The 13,522-nt window shown below is 39.5% G+C and overlaps 1 protein-coding gene across 3 annotated transcripts in view; it reads right to left on the bottom strand.

Annotated features, from left to right (window-relative positions):
• Nucleotides 1-13,522, bottom strand: part of LOC138970642 (lactadherin-like) — a 111,543-nt gene that overhangs the window by 27,679 nt on the left and 70,342 nt on the right. For 2 of the 3 annotated variants that reach the window (XR_011457034.1, XM_070343107.1), the window contains exons 5-7: nucleotides 10,472-10,644; nucleotides 8,748-8,825; nucleotides 3,795-3,939 (exon numbers count right to left, since the gene is read on the bottom strand). Coding sequence is in view for 2 of the 3 variants with exons in the window: in XM_070343107.1 (XP_070199208.1) it covers nucleotides 3,795-3,939; nucleotides 8,748-8,825; nucleotides 10,472-10,644 (396 nt within the window). In the remaining variant the exon portion in view is untranslated. The remainder of the gene's footprint in view (nucleotides 1-3,794; nucleotides 3,940-8,747; nucleotides 8,826-10,471; nucleotides 10,645-13,522) is intronic. The other variant, XM_070343108.1, reaches the window with a different exon arrangement.

The following is a 13,522-nucleotide window of genomic DNA, read 5'->3' as shown; positions in this document are numbered from 1 at the left end:
TGCGTGTTGGAGGGAAAGTTCGTGGCCGCCCATTAGCATCCTCTGCCGTATCTATAGACAGTTTATATTGTCAGGAAAGACGTTTCATGAACAACAGCTCTTCAACAACCTGAGCTTTTATCCGTGAACTGTTTCGCGTTTAGTAATAATTGCACCATTCACTGCGGGGGCGATACATTCTGTGAACATGTTTATTGTCATCAGCATTGGATGTATTTTGATGCCCGCCCTGCAAGGACTAATATGCGGATGTCTTGTTAACCCATTATTGATGCATTGATGTATTTGGTATTTTACTTGACAAAGACATTTTAAATTAAGACCCCTCGCTCCCCCACCTACCCCTTTCTCTTCTCTTTTTGTGTGTGTCTTTATTTTGACATTGTCAAACCAGCAAAACAGCGATAGCGCGTCTAGTCCCAGTGTTATTTTGCTGTTTTTTTGGTTGAGTTTTGTCATTGTCTATGATTATTATAACGCCTGAACCAACACGCCGTAATTCAAAATAGTATCAGTGTACAAATCATTTTAGTGGGTAAAATACGCCTTAAACAGTGGTGGCTTCGTATGTTAATATCCGGTGTCTTGTTCCTTTGGCCTCGCCCAGTGTAATGTAGTGATGAGCGGAGATGTAGAGTTTTTTTTTTAAATTCTGCACGTGCAAACCGTTGGCAGAGAAATGCCAAGAAAGTAGGTCACTTCCATTTACTTTGTGTTTTGGCATCGCTCATCAGCGGAACTGTTTACCTCGATTGTAATCGTTTTCAGCGGCTCTTCCTCTCACAAATGTTTGTGTGACAAGAACAGTCTTTGTAAAGGTGTGGTCGAGATAAAAAAAAAATCCCAAAACAAGGAGACTAGCTGCTAATGTTCCAAAATTCAGAATAATTTCTTACATGAAATTAGTAAATGTAACGTTTTGTTTTATCAATAACAAAAGGTTCCAATAACCTACAATTCTTGTTTTTTGGTCGAGATAAAAGCGACATTTTGATGATCAATAAGGCAAAATGTTTTTTTCAATTGAATGCAGACAAATAAGGCTCTGACACATCCTCTGCAGTATACTTCATAAAGCTTTAATGGTAACAAATATAATTATTTGCTATTGGAGGATTTTCGTTGGAGACTATTAAAGAAAGAAAAAAATACATTTTCTTTAATCATACAGCGCGAGCTTGGCATGCTATTTTTTTTCTGCCCATAGCATCATTTTTGTTTTGCCGAGTAGAATTTGAAGTAAACTTTATGTCATACACAGGTAAGACATTAAAACAATTATCGTCACGATTGTTAATTAAATGTCATTGTCATTACTTTATTAGGGTTATCCGGGTCGCTTCCTCCCCCTGGAAAGCCAGCACCAACAGAGTCGCGCTTCCAAGGTATATCCGTGTTAGGATGCAATCAGCCACCTACACTAGTAGTAAGTACTAATGGCAGAATGACCGAGGTCTTTTATGCGCCTGTGGTGATTGACACGGGGGTGGAACATGAATACCGTCTCTCAGTCTGCACAAAAAGTTGACCCGTGTCCGTTCCGGCCTGGTTTCGAACCTGCGACCCTGGGATCACAAACCCAGTGCTCTACCAACTGAGCTACCAGGCCCCTTCTGTGATTTAAAAAGTGTGTATCACTACTGTATCAATAGACACACTGACACTTGTCCATAGGTGGATGTATCTTCGTTATTATCCCACCTTGCCTTACAAGTTTGTAAGTATCTTGTTCTATTTGTATAAAGTAAGGAATTATGAGTAACAAATTAATTTTTGTTGTACATTTATTGATTATTGTGTAAGTATATGCCTAAACGATAGTGTTACAATGTTCATGTTGTGTTGTAAGTGTGGTGTTCTACAGGTGCTTATCCTATTGTTTAAATGCATTCAATGTTAAACTAGTGTGTTGTATTTATTGTCCATTTGTAACGCGTAGAGAGCGCGATTCTTCGTGGTTCGCGCTATATAAGCTCTCATTATTATAATTATTATTCTATGCTAAAGCAGCTCTATATAAACTGGTACTGCGCAGTTTATTTGATCCACCTCTCAGCGCGGAAAAGGTGGTTCAAACATATCTAACGCGAGTACCTTGTTTTTGTTAGTCGTGGTTTACCCTGTCTGCTCCAGACTTTGTGTTTTTCTCAGAAACTGATTACAAACTAATGAGCTCAAAGAACAACATCAAAGGCTCTCAGCAAAACAGATTATGCTACAAGCTTGCGTTTTGAAACGGTTTTAGGTATACCTTACCCACCCACCATAGAAGAAAGTTCAAACACGTCGGAAACGTTGCAAAACACTAACTTGCAGAAATGACAAACTGAGAACGCGGAAACCACCCTTCTCCTAAACAAGGGGGAGCGAGTTGTGTCTGGTAAGCAGAAAACTGTGATGTAAGGTGGAAAAAGGTAGCTTCCTTGCCGCGAAGAGCATCTTGTAAATCACAAAAGATCCGTCCAAGGTTTGACCTAGGATTAAGCCTGTCCTTAAATTGAGCCCGAAGTCGTTTTACCGAAAACTCAGTGCTAAAGCTCCGTGCGACCAGCTTCGCGAAGTCGACTTCGCAAAGTTAAGGACAGGGTTGAGGGATCAGAGCATTCTTCCACTTGAACATAATTATACGATACTAAAATTATACAGCCTGGCCGGGTTGTTTTGCATAGTCATAATGTATTGCTGAATGTATTCCCTAATCGACAGGTTTACACAAGGATTGGAGAATAACTCAACAAATCATTTATACCACTAAACACAGACTGCAGCGAGGCTGGTGATTTTTGGTATGTGTTTAAGTGACAGGATGCTATTGTTCCCGTATCAAATTCTTAACAGATCTGTGTATTTGGTGCTGAACATGACTGTTTACACGTTATCAATGTAGCTGTAACCGGTTGGAAAAACGTCAAACCTTAACGAGACAACACGAGATAAAAGACCAAAAAAACAACAAAAAAACATGAATGCTTGACATTTGAATACGGAGAACAGCAGAATCGATTGAAAAGAAATGAAAGCTGGGTAACGCTAAACGAGAATTCATGAAACATTCAGCAATGAGTTATTAAAATATGGCGATTTCAATGGAACCTATAGAATCACACACTCATATGCACAGACGGAGTATACGAGACCATTTAACTTATCGAAAAACAAGGACGGTTAATTAACTTGTAATAACATTTAACTCAGGAGACAACCAAACATTCACAAAAACTTCAACCTATCGACCTTTAAAGTAGACAAACAAGACACCCAACAAACAAAAGTAAACGATGCAGTGATAACTCAAATAAGTCACATCATCATTTATTTTTGTCTGTTTGTTTTTTCTCCAGAGATATCAAAGTCTTTTGGAATGTGTGTTTATTCCAATACTTTAACCTTTCTTGTCCTTTGAGTCTTTTTTTTTTTTTTTTTTTTGACCTCAGTTGCATGCAAGGCTGCTTCAACCCATCTTTTTTGCCTCTTTCGTCTTTTTTTTTTTTTTTTTTTTTAGGGCGGTGAGCATATCCTTCTTCATTGGTCTTTTTTTTTGTTTTTTCAATGAAATTTTATTTTTGTTTTCTTTTACATTACAGGTTACATTTCCATTAAATTACTTTTTAATTCAACAACACTCTAACTAAGGACAATGGGGATAAACCTTTATGTCCTTTGATTCTTGATTTCGAACATGTTTTGAAGTCTAGAAACAAACCAGTCAAGTAACCATCAAAGTAATCCAACCAGCTAGCCAACCAACCAAAGAAACAAACAAACATCTGACCAGTATTATCAGGACATCTTACCTGTGAAAGGACATCCCAGGAGTCCAGCTCGCATGCTGATTTTCTTCCTCCATTCCACAGGTATGAACCTGACGTAGCGAGCCACGAAGGGCGAGTTGAGGAAGTGCGTTCTCTCCGTGTCCTTGTCAGAGTTGCCTCCAAACAGCTGTTATGACGTCACGTTCATGACGTCATTGGTGGTGGCGAAGTTCACGTTCGTTGATTAAGTTGAAGAATGGGGGAAAGAGAGAAGACAAGCAACGAATTAGTGAACGCTCTGGATAATTGCTTGCTGAAAAAAGTGGGTATTAGTTTTTGAACGAAACTGCGTGCAGAAGAAGACACAATGACGTCACAATTCCGCTCTCTACGCAGGTGTGGTGAGGGTGCCAACACTGACTACTTCCGGTGACTCTACCCATGCCCTCTAACAGTGCCGTTCACAACTTCCGGACATGACGCAACTTGCGCATGCGCATCCTTGCACAAGACGACAACAACGGTGCATAAAAAAGGGGGAGGTGAAAAACGAGAAAAATGAAGAAAAAATATATTGCTCGAATCCCAAATAAACTCGGATGTGCGCGTGCAGAGTACTTCGTGACAAAGGGAAGAAACTCGTGCTGAACAACAAAAATGGACCCGCGGGCATTCCGTGCGACCTGACAGGCAGTGATGAGGTAAAAGGTCAAGGTCAGTTCATGCAGGGTCAAGGTCAATAGTCGCATGCATATATGCGTAAACGAACAGTAACCTTTTGTTATGGATGTGTTAGATTCACTTCAAAAGCAATTGGCGACGTTAAAACTTAGGAGGGCTGTTATTTCAAAACAAGCTTTATATATTGTCATCATGCAGGCACGGTTAATCGTGGTAGTAGGGCATTCATTGTTAATGTTTCACGTGTTGCTATTTTCTCTGTACATGCTGTCAGTATAATAATATTGTGAACATCAAGTCATGCTTTATCTTTCTTTCTCTCTCTCTCTCTCTCTCTCTCTCTCTCTCTCTCTCTCTCTCTCTCTCTCTCTCTCTCTCTCTCTCTCTCTCTCTCTCTCTCTCTCTCTCTCTCTCTCTCTCTCTCTCTTTTTCTTCACCGTTCACTGTTTACGGCAAAGTCTACAATCATTTTCAGCACAGCGCACACACATGCATTATAGTCACACAACATTATTAATATCATAAACACTAAACTATTATCAACACACACAAGCAAAACTGAAGTAATTGAAGCAACAAAATCACAAAACACTACGTGCAATTATGCAACATTAAACACAATTCTACTGCATCCGTACATGCAATAAGCAAATTGTAATCAACATTGAAACATAACATGCAGCATTGTGTAACATAAGCAAGCAAACTAAAACAATGAAACAATCACACTTGTTTTATTGTATTTAACACAGTTTACTGACGTCCACATTGCAAAGCCATGGCACAACATCATATTGGAATCATCCTCTTCCTTCCAACAAAAGTTCTTTCTTGAGAATTGGTAAAGATGATCTTTCCGTGATGGTAGTGCAAATGAAAGGAACATTGTGGAGGGGGGAGGGGTGATGGTGGTGTGTCGTGAGTCATGGCTTTGCAATAGTGACCATTCATCACGGAATGAGTCGCATGTCACCTTTGCATGATTTTCATTATTTACAATTTCCTAAAGAGTTTTTTATGCTCTATCCAGTGGTGAAAACCGTTTTAGAAAAGAGCGAAAACTGTTTGAGTTATAAGCCAGTGACTAAGGTGACCCTCACGCTGTTACCATACACTCTCCGGACTTATATCAAGTCTAGCGCAGAACCGCGCGAGGTGACATGCGACTCATTTCGTGGTGGAGGGTCACATATTATAGTGAATGACAGACGACAAAACACAACAAAACATGTATTAAACAAAACAGGACCTCACATCACGGACACATGAAAAAACACGACACGAGTCAGTGCTTGAAATGACTTCTTCCAGGGATAAATGAAAAAGATTTAAAAAATAAACTCACAACAAAATAATAACCCATGATGCTTGGGATAGTTATTGAGGAGTTATACTGATTACAATAAAAGTGTGCCAGTCAGAAATATGAATGAAATAAATTGTACGGTATTTGCAGCTTCATTATATTTAGTCAAGTTTTGACTAAATATTTTAACATCGAGGGGGAATCGAAACGAGGGTCGTGGTGTATGTGCGTGTGTCTGTGTGTCTGTGTGTCTGTGTGTGTGTGTAGAGCGATTCAGACTAAACTACTGGACCGATCTTTATGAAATTTGACATGAGAGTTCCTGGGTATGAAATCCCCGAACGTTTTTTTCATTTTTTTTATAAATGTCTTTGATGACGTCATATCTGGCTTTTCGTGAAAGTTGAGGCGGCACTGTCACGCCCTCATTTTTCAACCAAATTGGTTCAAATTTTGGTCAAGTAATCTTCGACGAAGCCCGGACTTCGGTATTGCATTTCAGCTTGGTGGCTTAAAAATTAATTAATGACTTTGGTCATTAAAAATCGGAAAATTGTAAAAAAAAAATAAAAATTTATAAAACGATCCAAATTTACGTTCATCTTATTCTCCATCATTTGCTGATTCCAAAAACATATAATTAAATATATAAAAATTATTATCAAAATTAAATTGTCCAAATCAATTTAAAACCACTTTCATCTTATTCCTTGTCGGTTCCTGATTCCAAAAACATATAGATATGATATGTTTGGATTAAAAACACGCTCAGAAAGTTAAAACAAAGAGAGGTACAGAAAAGCGTGCTATCCTTCTTAGCGCAACTACTACCCCGCTCTTCTTGTCAATTTCACTGCCTTTGCCATGAGCGGTGGACTGACGATGCTACGAGTATACTGTCTTGCTGAAAAATGGCATTGCGTTCAGTTTCATTCTGTGAGTTCGACAGCTACTTGACTAAATATTGTATTTTCGCCTTACGCGACTTGTTTTTTCTTTCAGCTGGCGACTTGTTTTGGTTTATTGAGAATGATATTCGCTTAACCAGACTTTGAAACAATGAAGAAGAACAGACGTGAAAATGGTCAACACAGTCGGGAATAGAAAGGTTTCCGCCAGTTATCTCTCTGAGGTTTTGGGTGCTTAGAGAGTACCGTGCCCCTTGCGGGGGCATAAAACATCGAGGTCACAAGCAGGGTCAAGGGGAAGGTCGGCTGGGCGGACAGGAGTATGACGGCTTACTAGTGCCAAAACCTGGTGTTACCCATTATCACGTGATAATTACTAATTAACGCTGTCAGTAACTGTTTTCATCTGTTAGTTACTAATTTTCACGGGAAAATTACTATTTTTTAGTTTTGGCACTAGCAATCCGTCAGGACTCGAAGTGAGCCAAAACTAAAAATTAGTAATCAAAAGGTGAAAGTTAGTAATTCTTCCGGAAAAATTAGTAATTTTCCCGGGAAAATTAGTATTTAACACGTGAAAATGGTAATTATCAAGGGAACATTACTAGTTTCCCTTGATAATTACAATTATGAGGTTTTGGCACTAGTAAGCCGTCATACAGGAGACTACAATAGGAAGGTTTCCGCCAGTTATCTCTCTTTGAGGTTTTGGGTGCTTAGAGAGTGCCGTGCCCCTTGCGGGGGCATAAAACATCGAGGTCACAAGCAGGGTCAAGGGGAAGGTCGCTGGGCGGACAGGAGACTATTGAAGTCATTTCAAAGACTTTACTCACACAAAAAAACAGTAACAACACACACCCACAAAACACACACAGCAAAAACAGTTAAAAACAGGACTGTTTGACACACCGTAAATAGTGGCAGCCTTACCCGGGGCCTGAATTTGATTTTATTCGAACAAACTGATTTTTTTTATTTGCTAGGAGTTTTCTCTTTAAAACAGAACAAAAACGAAACTAACAGGATAGAATATCCACTTTACCTGTCTTCTCCTGCTGCCTACCAAATGACCTTTGGTATTAACTTTTTTTGGAGCTGTTTGTATAAAAAAAAAAACTTTTGAATTTGTACTCACGAAGTACTCAGTTCATGAACACAGTAACAAAGCAGTAAAATAGTTGTTTATGAATACCTCAGTCATCTAACCAAACAAATTCAAAGTGAAAATTAAATTGTGAAAGTTCCGTAGATTTCTCAGTATGAAAATTATATCTCTCAAGTAGAATTGATTTTGAAAATGCAGAAAGTCATTTAGATCAGTTTGCAGCAGAGGCAGGTCGTAGCATTCTTTAAATTAGTGTGTTCTAGTACTTACCTCTTGTGCTAAATCAACATGGTCTTCTTTTCATCCAATAGCCCACGAAAAGGCAACCAAAAGCATTATTTCAGTCTGACTAAGTTTCTAAACTAAACCAAGTTATACCTCTTTCTATCAAAGCTCAAAAGCCGTGGATCTAAAGCACTGAGTCCCTGATTGGTCAATGACAGAAGAAATCTGGAGCGTCGACCAATCAAATACCATCTAGGGCAAGCTTTCGAAGCTCGACTAGATTTTTAGCTCTGTGCCGTTAGAATTCGCACCTTAATTTGTTTTGCCTAAAAAGCGCCCTGAATTACGTGTTAATTCGGCTTCAAGAAGCATGGGTAACTGTGAGTACGTTTTGTTGTTAATAGGTGTTAGAAATTGTCGACTAATGAGTGTTAGATCGTATACATATATACTTTCTGTCCTAGTAAACGCGTAGCTCGTTTAAAAGGTATATGGATATTTCTTTTGGAATTAGATCAGTTCCGTTGATCCCATTGTTGCTTTTATTTTCAAACAGAATATGACTGGATTTATTTGTTTTCAAAGGCAAGTTAGAACTTGAGCATTCAATAGTTTGGATAAACAATAGATACAATTTCATTGGCGAAACCCTTTTGACAGGTTATATGTGCAAGGATTTGATTGGTTCTCCTGTCACGTGACCTGCCAGGACTCAGTGACGTCAGGCCCCGGGAATGGCTGCCGCGCGCGTTCCAGCGTTAGTGCCTTACCAGTCCTTCCTCGGAGTATTTGTCAGGGATTAAATGCGAGGAAGTTGTATTAAACGAGGGGCTCCACAACCATCGGCTCTAAAACAAGATGGAGGAAGACAGGTTAAAAATGATCAAGGTCATCAAGGTCATTCGGAGGCCAAGGTCAATGTCGAGGATGAAAGGGTTCATTCCGAGGGGTCAAGGCCATTCGCTGATTCAGCGTCGGGGGGACAATGATACGGAGCATGAGGACAAGGACAAGGTCATTCAGGGGTCGTTTTTGAAGCCGCTTTATCGAAGGTCGTCGTTGCCCAAACCGGTGAAAACGTCAAATGATGAGCAAGTCGAATGGCGCAGCAGCAGAACTTTTAGCTACTGATCATTAAAGGCATCGATTCGCCTCACGTTTTGAAAACAGTGTAGGAGAGAGAGAGAGAGAGAGAGAGAGAGAGAGAGAGAGAGAAGAGAGAGAGAGAGAGAGAGAGAGAGAGAGAGAGAGAGAGAGAGAGAGAGAGAGAGAGAGAGAGCATTTGGTGCGACGAATGAATTCCTGCCCTTGACAAAACAAGTTCCATCAGAGTGTGATTTGGCAGAAAAAAGAGAAGGATTTAACCAACTATTCATGCACCAAGCCTGTTCGCCAAACCAATGTTGAAGCCACCAGCATGGAAAACCAAAATATTCCCGCTCTCCCTAAAGTGAATGTGCGGGAAATGTTACTGCACAGTGCAAAATATGCCAAACGTAACGAAGCCCACCGAAACAAATGACTGCGATGTGACAGAAACACAAACAGAATTTGTTTTAAGCAATGATCAAGGGTATACAGTGATGTTTTTTCCCCTTCAATCGAATCTGAATGAAAATAGTACCCGAAAAAAAGAAGAAAAAAGAAGAAGAAGAAAAACATGATGCTTCGTTTGATTATCGGCGGCATATGGTTTGCTGAAAGAAAATGGCATGTTTGTTATTCAAAATCTGCAAAGTTTTTAATCAGATACTGGCTGGTTGTTGTCACCATAAACAATCTCGAGTTTTAGAAATTATCATCTAGCCACAGATAACTAGACATTTACATGAGGTAAACCAAGCCAATGATCGTGTTATCCTTTTATAGAAACATTATTATTATGCAGTTCTTCATTGAACATATCATGCTTTAACATTTCTTGAACTGAATGTTGCTAAAAGGTTCACAATACACTTTGAAATATCTATAAACATCTCACGATTTTCTCTGGTTGATTTATACTCTTAAAAATGACGAATAATATTGCATTTAGATAATTTTACGAATTCACCATTTTCCAACACTTTAGGCAACTAAACAAACTACACGTGTAACATAAACCCCAACTAACCGTTCCAGTGATTGATTGCAGAAGACTACTCAAGTGTGAAATCAAAATCGTCACTAACTGAAACATGGTGAACGGAAATTCCCCAACCCAAACTTTCTTGCACTAAGTATTCTACCTCTCGTGGACCTATTCTATGCAAGGTTTCAACGAAAATTCACAAACCCAAACTTGTTAAACTAAATATTCTCTCAGGTGAACCTATTCTATGCTAGGTTTCAACGGAAATTCACAAACCCAAACATTATTACACTAAGGATCCTCTCGTGCACCTATGCTAGGTTTCAACGAAAATTCCCAAACCCACACTTCTTACACTAAGTATCCTCTCGTGGACCTATTCTATGCTAAGTATTACAAACGAAAATTCCCGAAGGAACATACCTTGGGGTCCAGATGGTGCGCGTCCTTGTAGAAATACCAGACCCTGGTGTCGTTGGAATAGGAGATCTTGAAGCGCTCCACCCAGTGTTTCCTCCGTGTATCCCCCCGGCCCTTCGTCACTACCCCCGTGATGAGAGTCGGAGGTCCCACGTCGACTTGAAGCCACTGTGATTCTGTTGACATGAACACAATATAATTAAGATACTTTTTAGCTTTAATGTCAAGCTGTCAAACTTATTGCTAGACCATTGCACAAGCATCCATCCACTTGGCGCTTGGATATGGAACAACCCCGCTGCATCTAACGTAAAAGCTTTTTGTAACCACCCTATAATTATATGTGTCCGACCATTTTAAGGATATTATGTTTTACCCAAATACTCCCTATGTTTACCACTTTTGATTACACCATCATCATCATCATCATCATCATCATCATCATCATCATCATCATCATCATCATCATCATCATCATCATCATCATCATCATCATCATCATCATCATCATCATTCTGTCGACAAAGATTAATTATGCCGGGTAAGTTAACCTACATTCATTGGAGGACAGTACCGACTCCATGACAGCGTAATGATTACACAAAACGACCAATGTGAGGAGTCATCCAAAACCAGGTCGACAGCTAATGGTCCGAAATCATGTCCACCTTCAAGGATATTTGTGTAATTTTGTATTGTTTTGGCCAAATAAAATAAGCTGCCTGTTTAAATCAAACACACGAGGATAAGTACCAAAGTGTAGTTCTTTTGAACGGCGCGGGTAATGCAGTGTCCCGGGTGCCGTCTCGAGTGTGTTTGTGTTTCAACAGTTTGTACACAAAAATAGAGCTACACAGCACAGACTCACGAATTATAACCCGAGTACGTTCCAAAAAGACCTAACATAACACTACACGACTGAAAACCTTGATCAGTCACTGAGATATGCTGCGGGTACATAGCATCATAAAAAAGCCTCACACAGAAAAGCCGTGTGTATAAAAAGATATCGCTGGGGTAATATAAAAAGATATCGCATTCAACGAAAGCACTGGTGCGAGTAATCATATTCCAAAATGCGTCACAACAGAGATAGAGATGTTCTAATACACAAATGTCACATCTGAAAAATGGTCACTGATTTTCTTTCAATATGGCGAACGAGGATTGTACTGTCTCGCAGAAGTTGCAACTTGATGTTTCTCAGTGCGTCGTCTGTCCTGCTGAAGTTACATAGGTGAGCGCCAGGCCTTACCAGTTCTACCTCCAAAGCAATAAAACGTAACCCTAATATAGTGCGTGTAAGTATAATAGGATGAAATAAAAAAAAATCCACAATAGTTTCACGACTTCCGCTTGCACCTTCATCTCTCTCTGCGACAGCCTGTCACGAAGTCCATCAATAGTTGTTCCTCTCCGGCCATTGTACAAGTCAATGGGTGTGCTGAGGTGCAAGTTCAAGAAAAGAATTTTAATAACGACAGAATTTCTTTATCATAACGTATGAGCAGTCTTTGTTGTGGTCGCGAGTGTTCGAAAAGGTATTATTTTCTCAGCCTTACGTCAAACTTCTTCTTGGTGAAAGAAGCAAAAGATCGGAATTTCTGTGAGGGAAAATATGCGGACAATATGACAGATGTCAAGAATGTACCGAAAAGAACTTGTTTCATTTTATAAGCAATCTTTATTTATTGCGTTGTGGCAAGCGCAAGAAAGGAGAAGAAAAAAAGGTACCAGCCGAAGATTTCTTCAAGCCAGAGAGTGAACAATGAGAGCAATGTAGCCACATTCTTTTTTCGTGTCATTTTCTCCTTGAAAGATCGTGTCTGCCTATTTCTTACGCTCAGTGACGCAAATGGGCGACACGTAAAAGGAAATATTGGTGAAGTATGCATGCGGAGAAAAATTCATAAGCCCGGCGAAAACCTTTCATCATCTTGTATGCGCAATATGAAGTGTACTTCAGCATTTTGAAGTCGCCTTTTGTTGTCAATCAAGGGTTTAACAAATTCACATAATTATGCATAGTTGCGTCGGGCAAACACAGCGCATGTTTCACATTTTTGATTTAAAGAAGACACAACAGACAATGCTTGTAAATCGCTCAAAATTAAGGCCTAGAATATAAAACAGGCTACGTGCGAAGATCAAGTAGCATAGCATTTTACAGCATGTCGCAAGACTGAGACTCAAAGGCAAAAATAGTTGTGAACAACTCGAGGGTATGAGCATACACGTATACAAAAAAAAAAGTTCAGTTCAACAAGGACATCATTGCAAGATCTTGGCTTGAACATGGAATAACGGATCTTGAAGTTTGGGTGTGGTAGGGTAGCCCTGAGTTACTTATCACCAGAGACATACAATGACTGTCTCTGTTGTCATCTTGCACCATAGATGTTCATAGTCAGACAGCCTGCCAACCAATCGACTAGACGACCAGTCGAGCATTCAATCTAACAAATTAAACAATTACACAAAGATGTACAATAAATACCTCTGTTATCGCCCGAAACTATGTCATCCATGAACTAAACTAACAAAGACACGAACAAAGAAAGAAAAAAAAACCAAGCAAACCCACAAACAACAAAACAAGCAATCAAACAAATAAACATACAAAAAATCCAAAAGATACCAGATTTGTGTTGTTGTTAGACTTATCAAAGTGCACATTTTCTTCTCCTGTCACTGTCTGGTAGCTATGAACCTATTCGACCTAATTTGTGCACGTGGCCCACGTATACGGCACAAACGCTTGTGGTTTTGTTGGAAGTGACACACATAATCCCATAGAGCCTCTGTGTGGACAATCGAACAGACTGCATAGAATTGCACCACCAGTGATCCTTTATGCAACAGAGGAACACGTTAACCCTAGAATCTGCTCTTCAGTGAACCTCCGTTATACCCGACTGTCCTGTTATGTGTTTTCTAATAACAAACTGAACTGTTTAACAAAACAACTTCTCATAACAAACTGAAACGTTTAGAAAAGCGAAAGACTGCTCTTGTAAAACATCGGAAGAAAAGAAAGAAAGAAAACGATTACAA

This window comes from Littorina saxatilis, linkage group LG7 (assembly GCF_037325665.1).
Source record: "Littorina saxatilis isolate snail1 linkage group LG7, US_GU_Lsax_2.0, whole genome shotgun sequence".
NCBI lineage: Eukaryota > Metazoa > Mollusca > Gastropoda > Littorinimorpha > Littorinidae > Littorina > Littorina saxatilis.
Note: the sequence above shows the minus strand (reverse complement) of the source record. Positions and strands in the feature narration are given on the sequence as shown.